At 42.5% G+C, this 18,478-nt stretch overlaps 1 protein-coding gene and 1 pseudogene across 1 annotated transcript; both read left to right on the top strand.

Moving 5' to 3' along the window:
• The first annotated feature begins 1,765 nt into the window (after positions 1 to 1,765).
• LOC117591581 lies at positions 1,766 to 2,620 on the top strand (annotated as a pseudogene).
• A 12,978-nt stretch (positions 2,621 to 15,598) lies between these two features.
• On the top strand, positions 15,599 to 18,262 carry LOC117591582 (the record flags this gene model as incomplete). Its single annotated transcript, XM_034284901.1, has 3 exons — positions 15,599 to 16,166; positions 16,202 to 16,818; positions 17,158 to 18,262. Coding segments are annotated over 3 exons (1,716 nt in total), but the record flags the coding sequence as incomplete, so codon positions are not given.
• Between the last annotated feature and the right edge of the window lie 216 nt (positions 18,263 to 18,478).

Here is an 18,478-nt window from a genome sequence, read left to right as displayed (position 1 = left end):
CCAATTCCGCACTCCAACGGTTCGCCTTTCTCTACCTTAACCTCGTCCGAAAATCTGTAGTTCACTCTGATTATGCAAGACTCACTCTGGGCATTCGATGTCGCGGGTCCCGTTACGATTTCCGCTATTATGCACTTCGATCCACTTATTCACCCGAACACTCGGCCTAGCTCTTGGGCTGCTCACGCGTGAAGCTTTTTTCGCTTGGCGGCCACCCTCCTTATATAGGCGCCGGCTAACGGTTCTAACACGCGGTCAGTGTTTTTCCATCGGCGATTCTGATGCTTTCTCCCTTCTTCGTAACTGGACCCCGATTCCATGGCCATATTTGGGCATGCGTTGGTCCGCTGCCGGCCCGATCCCATCCTTCCACTCTTCTCTGCGCCGCCGTCTCGGGCTCCCCGCTCTCTGAGCGCCTCTTCTAAACTCGCCGTGTTCGGATATCCGAGCCCCTGGCTTTAACCCTCTACAGCCTGTGAGGGACACGTTCCCTCACAACATCTAGATGTAGTCCTGAGTGACGGGTATAAAAGTTGTGACGTGTAAGAAGCGTCTCACACGTCCCTTCTCGTTTAACTTTAAGAACCTTAACCACATTTTTAGAAAGGAAAGACTCCTTAAAATCTGGGGAATAACACAAAACTCTTTTTTATACCCGGTACTCAGATGCAAAAAAGAACGAGAAGGGACGTGTGAGACGCTTCTTACACGTCACAAATTTTACATATTTTCTTCAACTGTCATCTACATCTACAACACTTCTCACACCAACACGCTCCTTTAGCTCGCCGCCCTTCCGTAGACCCACACACTGCAGACTCGCGGCAGAGGAAGAGGACGAAGCAGAGTGTGAATGAGAGAATGTGAAAAAAAACAACAAAAGCTGCGGGACAGGGTGGGTTTAGCCACTGCAAATTAATTTCATAGTGGCTATAATAATGATCCAATCGGATCCCAATTTGATGATCTGATAGATATGGCCATTCCCTACGGAATGGCGTTTTTAGTTTTTTTTATCTTCAAAATTTGGGACGTTTTCGCTCTTTTGCGTGGGAGGAAGGGGGCGGGGCTCATTTTTGAAATACACTGGTTTCAGTGTGAGCATACAGCAGTCTGGAGCCAAAATTTGGTGGCTCTAGCTCTTATAGTCTCTGAGAACTAGCCGACAAACAAGACGGACAGACGGACAGACAGACATGGCTCTATCGACTCGGCTATTGATGCTGATCAAGAATATATATACTTTATGGGGTCGGAAACGCTTCCAAAATACAATACGCCCTATTTACTCTTCGAGTACCGGGTATAAAAATGCAAAAAGTCTCAAGCGCTAAAAATTAAAGCGCATGTGAAGTCGAGAATAGATACAGGCATAGCCACCATGTTCATATGTAGTTACAAATGTAAGTATGTGTCACCGCACACATGAAATTACGAATCCGACTTGTAAAGAAAAGAAAACACATTTTATTTCGGCACTGTTGACTTGTGTAAAGCAGGTTTGCGTACAATGCTCAATAGAGCACACACGCCAAACTCTCTCAGCCGAAGGCTCTCTCACCAAGAGCCGAAGGCACTGGGAGCCAATCCCCTATACTGATTAGGCAGCCAGTTTTGAGTCACTTTGACTCCTCTATGAGCTGTTTGCTTAGTGGTAGCGGGTATAAAACGCGGGTATATGGGTATATATATGTATATGACGTATACGAAGCGTCTCACAACGATTTTCCTTTTTTTAATTTATGAAATTTTTTTTTTATCTGAAATAGAAAACCGTCCCCCGTCTGAGTTAAAGAAGCTGCGCAGCAAACAGCGCAAGGCAAAAAAAAAGCTGAGCTTAAGCGCGAACAGCATCAGAAATCCAATCAGCAAGCTAGCCAGGAGACAGATCCTGACGCGCCGCAACTTGATGAGCTCGTGGCAGAGAAGTTGGAACGAACGGACGAACCATTAGAAAGGGCCATTGACTTCCTCAAGCCGTTGCAGCAGCTAGCCAAAGAACGCATTGAGACGCATTTATTGGCCTTCGAGGTTTACTATCGTAAAAACAAGCTGCTATTGATGCTTCAGTCCATACAGCGTGCCCGTGTCGTTAATAAAGCGCATCCTGAGATCCATAGCTGTATTATTCGTTTTATGAAGTCGCTGTCCAGCGCCTTTAAACAGCAGCCATTAAACGAGCACGTTCAGAAGGTGCTTGACAAGGCGACGGAAGAACTGATATGCAGCAAGACCCTCCAGCAGCTCAACGATGAGTTTATTGCCAAGCACAACGCATCCATACTGCACTTGTATGAGGGAGCTTGTAGTCTCTACGAGCTCGATTCCAGTAAAAAGGATACCGCTATCAATCTGGTCACCAGCTTCAATCGGAACAAAATACGGTTAGAGGTAATATTTAACTTTTCGCAATATAGAGGAGCTAGAGGCACAACTACAAGAGAAAGAGGCTGAAAAGTTACGTGCTGAAGAGGAACAACTCGAGTTGAATCATATCGATTTCAGTGAAACGATGCTAGTTTCGGCCACAGCAGTGGCAGCGTCTTAAGACAAAGACAGACGATACATTAAAAAAAAAACGACAGCATCAACATCAGAAACTGCAACACAAGTAACAAAAATGAGCTGAACTTTATAAAGAAACAGCAACTAGAATAAAGATCAATATTAAACAAATTAAAATTTCTAAAAACGTGAGCTAATCGAAGCCAACTTCTAAGCTAGCATTAAATATATCTAATGTAGAAATTCAGTGGTGTAGTGAGCTGCGACAAGTTGAGATTAATCTCCGTTTATATGTATGTGGCTACGCTTTGCCGATAACTCAAAAACACATCAACCCCCAATTTACAGACAGCAATTTTGTAGCAACAAAATAGAAGAACGGCGCTAGTGCGGAAAGAAATTCTGGTCTATTCCTGCATCGTGAACATACTCGGTTGTAGGTATCTGCACTGTGAAGAACTACAGCTTGTTGCTTTTTAAATACATTTAATATCCGCATTCTGTTTGTATATATAAAGTCGTAATTAAATATACGCAACTCTAAACATTTATTGTTCATTATTTGTATTTGATATAAACCTTGCTAAATTCAATTCGTGCTAAAAAGTTGAGACAATATATTGATGCCAATGTCTGATAAATAAACGGATGCTCTTGCTTTTTTTAAATACTCTAAAGATCATGTATTTATACCGACTCAGTCACAGGAATTAAAGTGGGGCCACGGCATAACGTTTTTAATATAAAATATTTTTTTTATACCTGATACTCGAAGAATAAATAGGGTATATTGTATTTGTGCACAAAGTTGATGTATGTAATGCATACAAATTAGCTCCGCCCCCGCAAAAGGGCGAAAATCTCCCACAGCCACAAATTTGAAGATACAAGAAAACTAAAAGCGACATTCTGTAGGTAATGATTTTTGCGGGGGCGAAAGGGGGCGGGGCTAACTTTAAAATATCATAATATATCATAATCTATGTCTATATTTATAACAATGACCCAATCGGATCCCAATTTGGTAATCTGATAGATGGTGCTCCAAATTGTACCAGTTTTACTTAAGTTTCTTAAATAACTTAAAAGCCTTTAAAAACGCTTTAAAAACGGGGCGTGTGAGACGCTTCTTAAGCGTCACAAGTGAGATTTTTTCCAAATTTTACATTTTAAATTTGTTAGTCGTATGTCATCTGAATCTACACTGCGATAACGAGAAGGGACGTGTGAGACGCTTCTTACGCGTCACACCTTTTATACCCGGCACTCAGGACTACATCTAGATGTAGAAGACATCGCCAACCATTAGATATCGTTCACATTACAGAACACGTAGCAAAAAGCCTACTAAATAAAATGCATCAAAAAAATTGGATCAGTTAATCGTATTTTCCAATTTATGAGATATTTAAAACAGCATTAAAATTGGTACTTTTTCCCTGCACATTCTGTGCTATAATGACCGCTAGGTTTCACAGCAGATTTTTCGAAAGTGGCGCCATCTATGCAATTTTCTGGTACGCAACTTTGATGGTCACTCTTTTTCTAATACAGAGCGTTAAAAACCTAGTCTTGGTTTTAACTTTTAAAAATTAGCTTTTGGCCACTGTTTCCGCAACTCCTCGCAACCAGTTCAGAATCAAAATCTCGAAATAAAAAGCCAAGTGCTGCTGTTCGGCCGAGTCGGAATTCAAATCAATTTAATCTCTTCTTCTTTTCAATTTCGATATTAACCTATTAAATGCATGTTCTTCCTCTTTCTCTATCGTATTCGCATATCACATGTTTGCTCTATAGCAACAAGCTTCTGTCAGTAGCTTAATGCTACAAAGTCATCTACATCTACAACACTTCTCACACTAATACGCTCGCCACCCTTCCCTAGACCCACATACTGCTGACTTGCGGCAGACGCAGAGGCAGCGCCCTCACACAAAAAAAAAACAAATATAAGCTGTGGGAAGGGGTGGGTTAAAAGTCATAACAGGCTCGGGCAGGGGGAGGGCAGAGGCAAGGGCCGAGTGAAGCAGAAGCAGAGTGTGAATGAGAGAATGTGAAAGAAACAACAAAAGCAGCTGGACAGGGTGGGTTTAGCCATTGAAAATTAATTTCTTCCTTCTGGCTATAATAATGATCCGATCGGATCCCAATTTTTTGATCTGATAGATATGGCCATTCACTACGGAATGGCGTTTTTAGTTATCTTGTATCTTCAAAATTGTAGGTTTGGTAGGTTTTCGCCCTTTTGCGGGGGCGGAAGGGGGCGTGGCTGATTTTTGTTTCAGTGTGAGCATACAGCAGTCCGGAGCCAAAATTTGGTGGCTCTAGCTCTTATAGTCTCTGAGAACGAGCCGACAAACAAGACGGACAGACGGACAGACAGACATGGCTCTATCGACTCGGCTATTGATGCTGATCAAGAATATATATACTTTATGGGGTCGGAAACGCTTCCTTCTGTGCGTTACATACAACCGTTATTCGCACAAATACAATATACCCTATTTACTCTTAGAGTACCGGGTATAATTAAACAAAAATGAGCTGAACTTTATAAAGAAACAGCAACTAGAATATAGATCAATATTAAAAAAATTCAAATTTCTAAAAACGTGAGCTAATCGAAGCCAACTTCTAAGCTAGCATTAAATATATCTAATGTAGAAATTCAGTGGTGTAGTGAGCTGCGACAAGTTGAGATTAATTTCCGTTTATATGTATGTCGCTACGCTTTGCCGATAACTCAAAAACACATCAACCCCCAATTTACAGACAGCAATTTTGTAGCAACAAAATAGAAGAACGGCGCTAGTGCGGAAAGAAATTCTGGTCTATTCCTGCATCGTGAACATACTCGGTTGTAGGTATCTGCACTGTGAAGAACTACAGCTTGTTGCTTTTTAAATACATTTAATATCCGCATTCTGTTTGTATATATAAAGTCGTAATTAAATATACGCAACTCTAAACCTTTATTGTTCATTATTTGTATTTGATACAAACCTTGCTAAATTCAATTCGTGCTAAAAAGTTGAGACAATATATTGATGCGAATGTCTGATAAATGTTGTGCACGGATGCTCTTGCTTTTTTTAAATACTCTAAAGATCATGTATTTATACCGACTCAGTCACAGGAATTAAAGTGGGGCCACGGCATAACGTTTTTAATATAAAATATTTTTTTTATACCTGATACTCGAAGAATAAATAGGGTAAAAAGTTGAGACAATATATTGATGCGAATGTCTGATAAATGTTGTGCACGGATGCTCTTGCTTTTTTTAAATACTCTAAAGATCATGTATTTATACCGACTCAGTCACAGGAATTAAAGTGGGGCCACGGCATAACGTTTTTAATATAAAATATTTTTTTTATACCTGATACTCGAAGAATAAATAGAATAAATAGAATAAATATTGTATTTGTGCACAAAGTTGATGTATGTAATGCATAAAAATTAGCTGCGCCCCCGCAAAAGGGCGAAAATCTCCCACAGCCACAAATTTGAAGATACAAGAAAACTAAAAGCGACATTCTGTAGGTACTGATTTTTGCGGGGGCGAAAGGGGGCGGGGCTAACTTTAAAATATCATAATATATCATAATCTATGTCTATATTTATAACAATGACCCAATCGGATCCCAATTTGGTAATCTAATAGATGGTGCTCCAAATTGTACCAGTTTTACTTAAGTTTCTTAAATAACTTAAAAGCCTTTAAAAACGGGGCGTGTGAGACGCTTCTTACGCGTCACAAGTGAGAATTTTCCAAATTTTACATTTTAAATTTGTTCGTCGTATGTCATCTGCATCTACACTGCGATAACGAGAAGGGACGTGTGAGACGCTTCTTACGCGTCACAACTTTTATACCCGGCACTCAGTACTACATCTGCACCTTAGCGGTGTCTTGTCAAATTTTAAATTTTTTCTTCAACTGTCACCTACATCTACAAAACGTCTCACGCCAACACGCTCCTTTAGCTCGCCTCCCTTCCGTAGACCCACACACTGCAGAATCGCGGCAGAGGAAGAGGACGAAGCAGAGTGTGAATGAGAAAATGTGAAAAAAAAAACAACAAAAGCTGCGGGACAGGGTGGGTTTAGCCACTGCATATGTGATTTGATAGATATGGCCAGTCCCTACGGAATCGCGTTTTTCAGACTTAAAAGAGAAAACAAAACTTTGTTTTTACGAGAGTCGCTTTGCGTTCAATACACAAGAGAGCCAAATGCACAACTCTCTCAGCAGAAGTCATTAGCACCAAGAGCCAAGGCACTGGGAGCCAATCCCCTATACTCTTTATGCAGCCAGTTTAAAGTCAGTTTGACGCCTCTATGAATTGTTTGCTTAGTGCTATTAACCATCATGGATCAGCACGTGCCCTTGAATATCATGGAGACAGTAACGCTACCCTTTGCATGAAACGCCAGAATGAATGCAAAGGAATGGTTCGGGGCCAACACTGAACGTGTTAGAGTGGCCTGCACAGTCGCCTGACATAAAAACCATCGACCCGGGTGTTTACACCAAATTTGCGCAAAGGGCTTATGGCCGGGAGCAATTAGTATTTGGATATAAGTAAAATGAATTTGTAGCATTAAGATATTGAATTGTGCAATTAGTATTTGGATATAAGTAAAATGAATTTGTAGCATTAAGATATTGAATTGTTGCATTTTGCCATGCTCACAGAAGTTTGGTGCTATAGAACATACATGTAATATGTGAATATCGATAGACAAAGAGGAAGAACATGCATGTAATAGGTAAATAGCGAAATTGAAAGAAGGAGAGTATTAAAATTGATTGAATTCCGACTCGGTCGAACCAGCAGCACTTGGCTTTTTACTTCGAGATTTTTATTCCGAACTGGTTGCGAGGAGTTGCGGAAACATTTTGCGCCCGAGCAGGGACTTCTTGGAAAAAGTTCACGTCCCATTTGAAGCTCATCGTTGGAGCTTAATTAGTTTTGGATTAAAAATTGGCGTATAAAGCTGGTGTGTCTGGTGAAAAGTGTTAAACACACATTGGTGCTTAATATAGTGTGCGGCTAACTCGAGATAATTGAGGTTCAAGTATATGCAAGTGTGAGTGTACTTAGTTCAATTGGAACTTTAGAAAATAAAAAAGAGAAAAGACACTCGCACACATGCATGTATGTACATATGTATGTACGTATTACGGAAAGTGCATAGAGTTCGTAACCTTAAACTGATCTTGGAATATCGTGTGCAAGCGCAGCGGCAGAAAGTAGTTAAAAGCAAAGAAAAGAAAGAAGCTACAGCTGTGCTCTCGCGTATATGACACTTTTAAAGGAAATACATACAGACATATTAAGCCGGTATATTGTGCATTGCTTATTGCGAAATTCAATAATTTCGAGCCCTACGTTGAGGGCATTGTTGAAGTCAGTTAGCAATTTGGGTACTGCGTTTGAGTGCATCTTTGAGTCCGTGGTTTTTTAGAGAAAGATCGCTTGAGTGACTTCAAATTTTTGGCAGTGAATTTGTTGAGTGAATTTTTTAACTGATTTAATTTCGGTAGCTAATTGAGGGTGTGAGCATTGTAACACCTAGCTCAAACAGCTATAATCAGTTGTATTACCATTGGTTAATAGTAGTGGGAGCAACATGGCTCCTAAAAAAGGTAAAGATGCGGACTTTAGTGCTTCGCGAGAAAGTTTGATGGCTTCATTAAATCGAAAAAAGGCATATATTTCGGAGAAATGTGCAGCAATGGTTGCGTCAGAGTTAGAAGCGCGATTGAGTCTGGTCGAATCAGTTTTTACGCAATTATGCAGCATCCAACAACAAATAGAGAATGATAGTGACGATGTTCGTGAATTTGAGAGTAGACAAGAAATTGAAAATTTATATTGTGAAATAAAGGCTAAAATTCTGGCACAGTTAGCCCAAAGGGCCCGAATTTAGTGGAAAGGTTACAGATCGGACAAGTTGGTTCAACACTTTTGAAACGTTGATAGAATCGGACGGTGAGGTTGACGAACTGTCAAAATTTCTACACTTAAGGTCGTGTTTAGGCCCAATTCCCTTGCTTACGATTGAGTGTTTGGAGCTGTCTGCAGCAAACTACAGAAGGGCATTGCAGCTGCTTAAGAATCGATTTGAGAATAAGTCCATTATTGTTCGAGCCCATGTGCATGAGCTTTTTAGCATAAATAAGCTAAAACATGCTAATTCGGATTCACTAAGAGGATTAGTTGATGCTGTTAACTCTCAGTTGGAGGCTCTACGCTCATTAGGCAGTGAGAGTGAAATCTTAGACGCGCTTTTGTTCCACTTAGTCCAAAGCAAGTTGGATGAAGACTCACTGGAAATATGGGAGAACGAATTCGATTGTTCTCAATTGCCATCATGGAAGGCGCTTTCGCTGTTTATAGTCAACAGAGGCATTAACCTAGCGGGTCGAGAAGTGAGAAAACCAGGGATGGTTAAGACTAATAACATCGGAAAAAGGGCAAGTTTGGCGGCCGCAGTAGATTCAAGTGGAACTTCATGCCACTGCTGCTCAGGTTCGCATGGCGTAAAGGTGTGTCCGAAATGTGCTTCTCTGACTCCTCTACAAAGGTATTTTGAAATTAAGAAACATGGTTTATGCTTTCGTTGTTTTAGCAAGCGGCATCGAACCAGGGAATGTACGGCGCCATTGTGCACTATCTGTAATAAGCCACATATCTTGTTACATAGGGAAGTAACCAATGGAAATGCAACAAGGGTTCTGGGCAATGGCCAGGCATCGTTGCAAAGTTCGCTTCTTACAAATAGAGGAACCAGTTTTTTAGCTACTGCCATTGTACTGGTTAAATGTGCAGATAGTGGATTCTATAAATGCAGATGTGTTTTAGATTCAGGTAGTCAAATTAATTTTGTGACAGCCAGATTTGCGTCACAGCTAAACCTTCCAGTCAGCGAAGTGCAGTATTCACTAAATGGTATTGGAAACTTAAAGTCCGAGGTTGTCGGGGAGATTGAAACAACGTTCAAGTCCAGAGTGACAAACTTTGTTGCAGCAGGCAAGTTTAGTGTTTTGCCAGAAATAACACGGTATCATCCCACAGCGACAGGAGTCTTAAAGTCACTAGTTCCAAAGAAGGTAAAACTTGCAGATCCTTCATTTGATTCGGCAGAAGAAATAAATAATAGTAGCTGGTCAAATTAGAATGGGATTAAATAAGCCAGTACTACAGAGATCGTTGTTAGGTTGGATAGTGGTGGGCGAGTGTATTCCTGACGAGAATGTAGCGTTGATTGTGAATAAACCTGATGGTCCAAGGCAACAGGAGGCTGACCAGTTGCAAAATTTGGTGCAACAGTTCTGGCAATGCGAAGAGGTGTTGCTACCCGGAAAAGTATTAACAGAATCGGAAAGGATTTGTGAAGAGATGTTCGTATCTACAGTGAAACGAACAGACGATAATCGTACAGTAGTTCGCTTGCCTTTTGCACAGCCACAGAAGTCGCTAGGGGATTCCTATAATATCGCTTTGACTAGGTTTTTGAACTTAGAACGAAAGTTCAGTAAGAATCCAGAGCTCAAGAGAGCTTACGCAGAATTTATCGATGAGTATAGACAATTGGATCATTTAGAGGAGGTAGCGGCTGATAAGATACACGAGGTGAAATATATCATGCCCCATCATCCGGTGATTCGCCCAGAAAGTTTGACGACAAAGTTGAGAGTCGTATTTGATGCATCATGTAAATCAAGCAATGGGCTTGCGTTAAACGATACAATGCTGGTAGGAGCAACGTTGCAACCAGATTTGTTCGAGACCCTTACTCGATTCCGGTTTTATCGATTTGCATTGACTGCTGACATCTCTAAGATGTATAGGCAAATATTACTTGAGCCAAGCGACTGCAATTATTTGTGCATTTTATGGCGTAATTGTAGTACTGACCCAATTAAGGTACTACGCCTTAAAACGGTTACCTATGGAACCAATTCAGCACCTTTTTAGCAGCAGTTAGATGTCTTTACTATTTAGCGGATCAATTTGGGGAATCATTCCCATTAGCTAGCGAAGCTGTAAGGCAAAACTTCTACATGGATGATATGCTAGCTGGAGCGAGCTCTTACGAGCAGCTAAAGGAATTAAAACATGAAGTTACCGAGTTGTTAAAGTTGGGGCGATTCGAGCTTCATAAGTGGCGCTCTAACAGCTATTGTGATGGAGATCGTGCAGACGTAGTAGAACCGTTAGAGCTACAGGTAACAGATACAGCAAAGACGCTTGGAATATTTTGGGCTTCGAGGATTGATAAGTTTAAATTTGCGTACGTCGCAAGTAACTCGGACAGCATTACGAAGCGTATCGTGTTATCAGAGTTAGCACTGTTGTTTGATCCAATGGGATTTCTAAGCCCCCTTTTGATTTTAGGAAAGACTTTCATGCAAGAACTGTGGTTGCTAAAGCAGCAATGGGATGAGGAGTTGCCACCAAGCTATGCGCTACAATGGCAGAAATACAGAAGCGAATTGGAACTTGTTCATGAGTGTTCGTTACCACGAGCTGTAGTGCCAGTCCATGCATCGGAAGACAGAGTTGAGCTGTATGGGTTCGCAGATGCCTCTTGTAGAGCTTACGGAGCGGCGGTATATGTTCGCGTCATTGATAAGCGTGGAGGTATTTCAGCAAATTTGTTGGCAGCCAAATCGAAGGTTGCACCTGTTCGAGTAGTATCGCTATCTAGATTAGAATTAGAAGGTGCGAGACTGTTAGCGCAGCTTATGGAAAAAATCAAAAGGTGTACACGTGAATCATTTTCTAAGGTCGATTACTTTACAGATTCGACAATTGTTTTGAGTTGGATCGCATCGCATGCTAGTCGTTGGACAACCTTTGTGGCCAACAGAGTAGCTATAATTCAAGAGCTTTCGAACGCACAGGAGTGGCAAAAAATAGAATCAAAGCAAAATCCGGCAGATATCGTTTCTCGAGGGCTGTGCACAAGTCAGCTAAAGGCTTCGTCGTTGTGGTGGCAAGGACCAGAATTCTTGCAGTTGCCTGATGAGCAGTGGACACTTGGGGAATGGTAAGGTCCAGAGGGGGTCCCCGAAGAACGAAAAAACAAATTTAGCCTGCTAGCCTGTCCAAAGATTATAGTACATGACATAATAGGAGGTAGCAAATATGCTAAGGATTTTTTAAAACTAACGAGAGTATTTGGTTTCGTTTATCGTTGGCGTCAAATTGCACAAAAGATTGATTCGACTAGAGCTAAGGAGCTAACGGCACTCGAATTAAAAGGTGGCTTGAATTATGTAGTATTCAATTTGCAAGCTTTAAGTTTTTACACTGAGTTCGAAAAATTACGCAATGGCAAAATTATAAGTTCTTCAAAAATGCAAGCACTTGACCCGTTTCTAGACCAGTCTGAGGGTATAGAAATATTTCGTGTAGGTGGCAGGCTGTCTAGGGCCAATGTACCATTTAACACCAAACACCCCATGCTTTTACCAAATAATCATATTGTTGTAAAATCATTGTTTGAATATACGCATCGAAGCAACATGCATGTCGGAGCGCAAGCGTTCTGTGCTTTTGTGCGACAGCGTTTTTGGGTCATCAATGCTAGAAAACTAGCTCGCAGCACGATAAGGAGTTGCATTGCATGTTTTCGCCAACGTCCAATATTAGCTACGCAAATTATGGGTTCCTTACCAGCAAGCCGAGTGCAGCAAGGAGTGAAGGCCTTTGAACGTACTGGACTCGACTACGCTGGACCGCTATGGATGCACTTCAACCAAAGAGGACGGCGGCCTATCAAGGTTTATCTGTGCGTTTTTGTGTGCTTTTTGAGCAAGGCTTGCCATCTAGAGCTTGTATCAGACCTAAGCACCAACGCATTTATAGCCGCACTCAAACGATTTTTTGCTCGGCGTGGGATCAGCGCAGAGCTGTTCTGTGACAATGCCACCAATTTTGTTGGTGCTTCACGGGAGCTGAAGGCAATAGCGGATTTGATCTGGAATGACAGTGGCAAGCACCAAATTGTGGATCAGTGCAGCCAACTCGGTGTCAATTTCCATTTTATCCCACCTCGATCGCCGCATTTTGGAGGACTATGGGAGAGCGCAGTAAAGGTAGCGAAGCAATTGATGGTGCGAAGTGTCAATAGCACAGCGCTTAACTACGAGGAACTGGTCACGGCGATAGCACAAGCAGAGGCAGTGATGAACTCACGACCGGTTCACCCACTTTCGTCGGACAGTAATGACTACGAGGCATTGACGCCGGGTCATTTCTTAATTGGTCGACCATTGAACTGCATGCCTGAGTCATTTGATGAGGACATTTTGAAGTTATCTGCTGCTAATCGATGGAAAAGAATCGTCGCAGTACACCATGCATTTTGGAGACGCTGGTCGCTGGAGTATTTGACGTTGTTGCAGGAGCGAAGCAAGTGGTCTTCGTATGGTATGCAACAACATTCAACCAGACATTTTGGTCTTAATTGGAGAAGACAACATACCCCCAGGACAATGGGCTCTGGGTCGTGTACATCAAGTTCATCCTGGCACTGATGGTATAGTTCGTGTAGTCACCATCAAAACCAAATCAGGATTGTACAAGCGCAACATACACAAGATCTGCCCGTTACCGATTGAAGACACCGAGTAAAATTGTTGGAAGGAGCTTCCAAGGCCGGGAGTATGTTTACGCCAAATTTGCGCAAAGGGCTTATGGCCGGGAGCAATTAGTATTTGGATATAAGTAAAATGAATTTGTAGCATTAAGATATTGAATTGTTGCATTTTGCCATGCTCACAGAAGTTTGGTGCTATAGAACATACATGTAATATGTGAATATCGATAAGCAAAGAGGAAGAACATGCATGTAATAGGTGAATAGCGAAATTGAAAGAAGGAGAGTATTAAAATTGATTGAATTCCGACTCGGTCGAACCAGCAGCACTTGGCTTTTTACTTCGAGATTTTTATTCCGAACTGGTTGCGAGGAGTTGCGGAAACACCGGGACTTAGTGGATTCCATGCCAAGACGCTGCGCAGCTGTTATTGCCAAAATAGGACACTGATCTAAATACAGAATGAAAAATATAGATTTGGAATTAATAGTTTAAAAGTGTTAACTAAGAAATTCGTTACTCGTTGGTCATTTTTTACATTTTAAATCCATTTTTCAAAAGTGGTGCTATTATTTTATTCTCCAAATTGTACCAGCTTTACTTACGTTTCTTAAATAACTTAAGAGCCTTTCAAAACGAGAAGGGACTACATTGTGAAAAAAATAATAGCACCACTATCATAAGCACTTTTCAAATAGTTGCCAACTCACTTTTTTAACTTTAAGGAAACTTTAAGCACATTTTTAGAAAGGAAAGACTCCTTAAAATATGGGGAATAACACAAAACTCTTTTTTTATACCCGGTACTCGAAGGGTAAATAGGGTATATTGTATTTGTGCACCAAGTTAATGTATGTAACACACAGAAGGAATCGTTTCCGACCCCATAAAGTGTATATATTCTTGATCACCATCAATAGCCGAGTCGATTGAGCCCTGTCTGTCTGTCCGTCTGTCCGTCCGTCTTGTTGAGCACCTGAAACTCAGAGACTATAAATGCTAGAGCCACCAAATTTTGCATCCAGACTTCTGTATGCTCACACTGTTACAATTTTATTTAAAAAATGTACCCCGCATCCTTCCACTTATACCAGCGATTTCCAGCATAATTGAAGCTATAAGCGTACTGGCAAGTGTTTCGAAATTGTCAGACAAACCACTATGCATCTAATTTTGGTCAAATTCCTTGAGCTTGTTGTGCAAAGTCTTAAACTGTCCTTTCAGCTTGTCAATGTGATCTAGCTTCACAACGAGTAGTTAGTAGTCGCACACAAGATTTCGATGTGTCCGTTGTGAGTCCTTATAGCCAGCCGCCTTATTCCGCTTGCTTCCTCTTGGTTCCTCGATCACACATGGTGCACTGCACTTTTTTAACCTTAACTTTTATTTGTCCGCGGACACGTCTACTCACGTCTACTACTGCTCTCGCCATCCAATTTTTGTACTCCCGTTTCCAGCCGGTCTCTTGGATTCTGTTCTGCTCGTTTTCTGCCGGCGTTCCCTGTTCTCTCCGTCGGTCCTCTGCCGGCTCAGCTTCGGAGTCGGTGGCTCCTCAGTCCCGTTACAAAAAAATGTGGGGAGCGTACGCTTCTTCACAATTGATATCCAAAGGGCCCACAAATTATTCCACCTTGCCACCTCTTTTCGGCTTTTGGCATTTTACATTTTTTCTACGCCTCACATCTTCATCTACACCTACATAACTTCTCACGCCAACACGATATTTTCGCTCGCCCCCCTCCCCTAGAGCCTCACACTGCAGATCCACGGAAGAAGCAGAGACGCGGCAGAGGCAGAAGCCACACACCGCAGAAGCAGAGTGTGAATGAGAGAATGTGAAAAAACAACAAAAGCAGCGGGACAGGGTGGGTTAAGCACCTGCAAATTAATTTCTTCATTGTGGCTATAATAATTATCCAATCGGATTCCAATTGGTGATCTGATAGATATGGGCATTCCCAACGTAATGGCGTTTTAATTTTCTTTTATCTTCAAAATTGTAGCTTTGAGAGGTTTTTCGCCTTTTTGCGAGGGCGGAAGGGGGCGGGCTAATTTTTTTGAATACACTATTATCAGTGTGAGCATTCAGCAGTCTGAAGCCAAAATTTGTTGGCTCTAGCTCTTATAGTCTCTGAGAACTAGCCGACAAACAAGAAGGACAGACGGACGGACGGACAGACGGACAGAAAGACATGGCTCAATCGACTCGGCTAGTGATGCTGATCAAGAATATATATTCTTAATGGGGTCGGAAACGTTTGCTTTCGTGTACACCCACTTTGTGCACAAATACAATATACCTTATTTACCCTTCGAGTACCGGGTATAAAAAGCTTTTTATTTAACTTAATTAACTATTTTGTAATTGGTAAAAAAAAGCTTAAACAAGTTCTGTACTATTAAAAAAAAAGTAACTGTAGTGTTAGGGAAAAAAAGACAGAAATACGCGTTGCTCATAAGATATTAAAATAATTAACAAAATCTGCTGAAGAAAAATATAACATATTCTATATTCATATAGTATCAAATCATTTGCAGGAAGATGAGACGCATTCGGTGACATTGTCGGACAAGACGGCCACTCCCCGCTCCAGGCACACCTACGTAGACGACGCCTATGGCAACAGTCTGCCTCCGGATCTGCCATCTTTCCCGGCCCGCGTTCCACCCACCTCCCCTTCCATGCAGTCATCCCAGTCCAACACACCGGATCAAGTCCTTTACGGAATACGCTCGGCACCACTAGCTAGCCCCGTATACGCACACATGACGCCGCACGGCATCTACGGAACTACCACCATATCGGCGGCCACAAACGGCTTCATGACGCTGCAGCATCCCAAGGCACGTAACCTGGCGCTAATTGCTTCCAACAACTCGCGGCAGCACCAGCAAATAGCTGCCGCTCTTCACCACCAGCAGGCCGCTGCGTCCCCGTTCCTTCCAGCCCCTGTAGTATACTCGCCGACCACGGCCGTGGTAATGAAACAGGGATACATGACCATTCCGCGAAAGCCACGTATTCCCAGTTGGGCTCCCAGCACGTCGGGAGCATCAACATACCCTGGAACACAGCTAGCGACTTTCAGTCGCCTACTTCGCCCAACCCGAGCGAGACGGGAACAGAGACCACAGCGGAGCTGCAGGCCGAGCCCGTCTATGACAACCTAGGGCTACGCACCACTGCCGGGGGGAACTCCACGCTAAATCTACCCAAGGCTCTTGGAGCCCAGGGAGCACAGCAGTTGTACTCGATGCGCGATCGTCCCCTTCCCGCCACTCCCAGTCTTACGTCAGTGGTCTCTGCGGCGAATGGGACCAAGATCTACGAACCCATTCACGAGCTGATCCAGCAACAGCAGCAACATATGCAACGGCAGCATCAACAACCACACATGTATCCCTCAGAAACAGAGTCTCTATCCGGGGGAAAAAACCATGGGATTGCTATAATTCCGGGTGCCAGTATTAGTGCAGCTGGCCTGGGTAACTCCACCTGTTTTTCTTCCTCGATGGTGGCATCAGGGTCCCCCACTCACTCCAGCGTCGCCAACTCCGCTTCACCGAAGATTGCAAAGATACCACCAAGGCCACCACCGAAGCCCAAGAAGAAGATGTCCGTGACGGCGACGCGCAGGGGGCAGGGCAGTACAAGTCAGCTGTTTGACGACGAGGGCGAGGATGGCACCGAGGTTTAGCTTGACGATAAACACGACAATGCATTGGAATGGGAAAGGCCCTGTAAACCCGCAGCAGCCAACTGGAGCCTAAACCAAAAATAAATCAGCCTATTCTCCTGCCAGCACAAACACCTGGTGACCATTTTCACTTGGTTGTTCCGAAATGAACGCTATTCGCGTGACGTGCGTGCCAAACGACTGATGTAGAATTTAGTAATTAAACCGATAAGCATACGACACGCACGAATATTCAAAATCAAACAGGTACTGCAGCTCAGAAACAGATACAGATGCAGACAATACAAATGAAGCATAAACTCAACCAAGAAAATCAATTTTGTAAATTTAAAGAATTCTGATGGAAACCAAGTACGCATGGATATGTATTATGTGTTGTCTCGAGCTGCNGGAGCCCAGGGAGCACAGCAGTTGTACTCGATGCGCGATCGTCCCCTTCCCGCCACTCCCAGTCTTACGTCAGTGGTCTCTGCGGCGAATGGGGCCAAGATCTACGAACCCATTCACGAGCTGATCCAGCAACAGCAGCAACATATGCAACGGCAGCATCAACAACCACACATGTATCCCTCAGAAACAGAGTCTCTATCCGGGGGAAAAAACCATGGGATTGCTATAATTCCGGGTGCCAGTATTAGTGCAGCTGGCCTGGGTAACTCCACCTGTTTTTCTTCCTCGATGGTGGCATCAGGGTCCCCCACTCACTCCAGCGTCGCCAACTCCGCTTCACCGAAGATTGCAAAGATACCACCAAGGCCACCACCGAAGCCCAAGAAGAAGATGTCCGTGACGGCGACGCGCAGGGGGCAGGGCAGTACAAGTCAGCTGTTTGACGACGAGGGCGAGGATGGCACCGAGGTTTAGCTTGACGATAAACACGACAATGCATTGGAATGGGAAAGGCCCTGTAAACCCGCAGCAGCCAACTGGAGCCTAAACCAAAAAGAAATCAGCCTATTCTCCTGCCAGCACAAACACCTGGTGACCATTTTCACTTGGTTGTTCCGAAACGAACGCTATTCGCGTGACGTGCGTGCCAAACGACTGATGTAGAATTTAGTAATTAAACCGATAAGCATACGACACGCACGAATATTCAAAATCAAACAGGTACTGCAGCTCAGAAACGGATACAGATGCAGACAATACAAATGAAGCATAAACTCAACCAAGAAAATCAATTTTGTAAATTTAAAGAATTCTGATGTAAACCAAGTACGCATGGATATGTATTATGTGTTGTCTCGAGCTGCGGCAGATCGAAATATTTTAGCATTATGTAATCCCAAGTACAGCCCAAAAGTACCCACCAATACAACCCAAAAAATACTCTCTTTTTGTTTTGAGAAGTCTAGTTTTGTTGATGCAAAAATGATAAAAATCAAAATTCCACACACACAGAAGAAGCAAAATTTAAAAGAGGCAAACTTTACTCAAATCAATTTCATCGGAAAATTCAAATTTATTTCTTTTGAATTAAAAAAAAAAAAACAAAAAGTTCACAGAATTGTATAAAAACAATGCCTACAGTTAAAAATTAAATAATAAATATTTATGTATATAAATACACCTAACACTTACACGCTGTATGTATGTATATCAAAACAATTTTTTAAATATATTCCCGCTCTGAAACGTGGGCTATACCATAAAG

This window comes from Drosophila guanche, unplaced genomic scaffold (genome assembly GCF_900245975.1).
Source record: "Drosophila guanche unplaced genomic scaffold, DGUA_6, whole genome shotgun sequence".
In the NCBI taxonomy this organism is placed as follows: domain Eukaryota; kingdom Metazoa; phylum Arthropoda; class Insecta; order Diptera; family Drosophilidae; genus Drosophila; species Drosophila guanche.
Note: the sequence above shows the minus strand (reverse complement) of the source record. Positions and strands in the feature narration are given on the sequence as shown.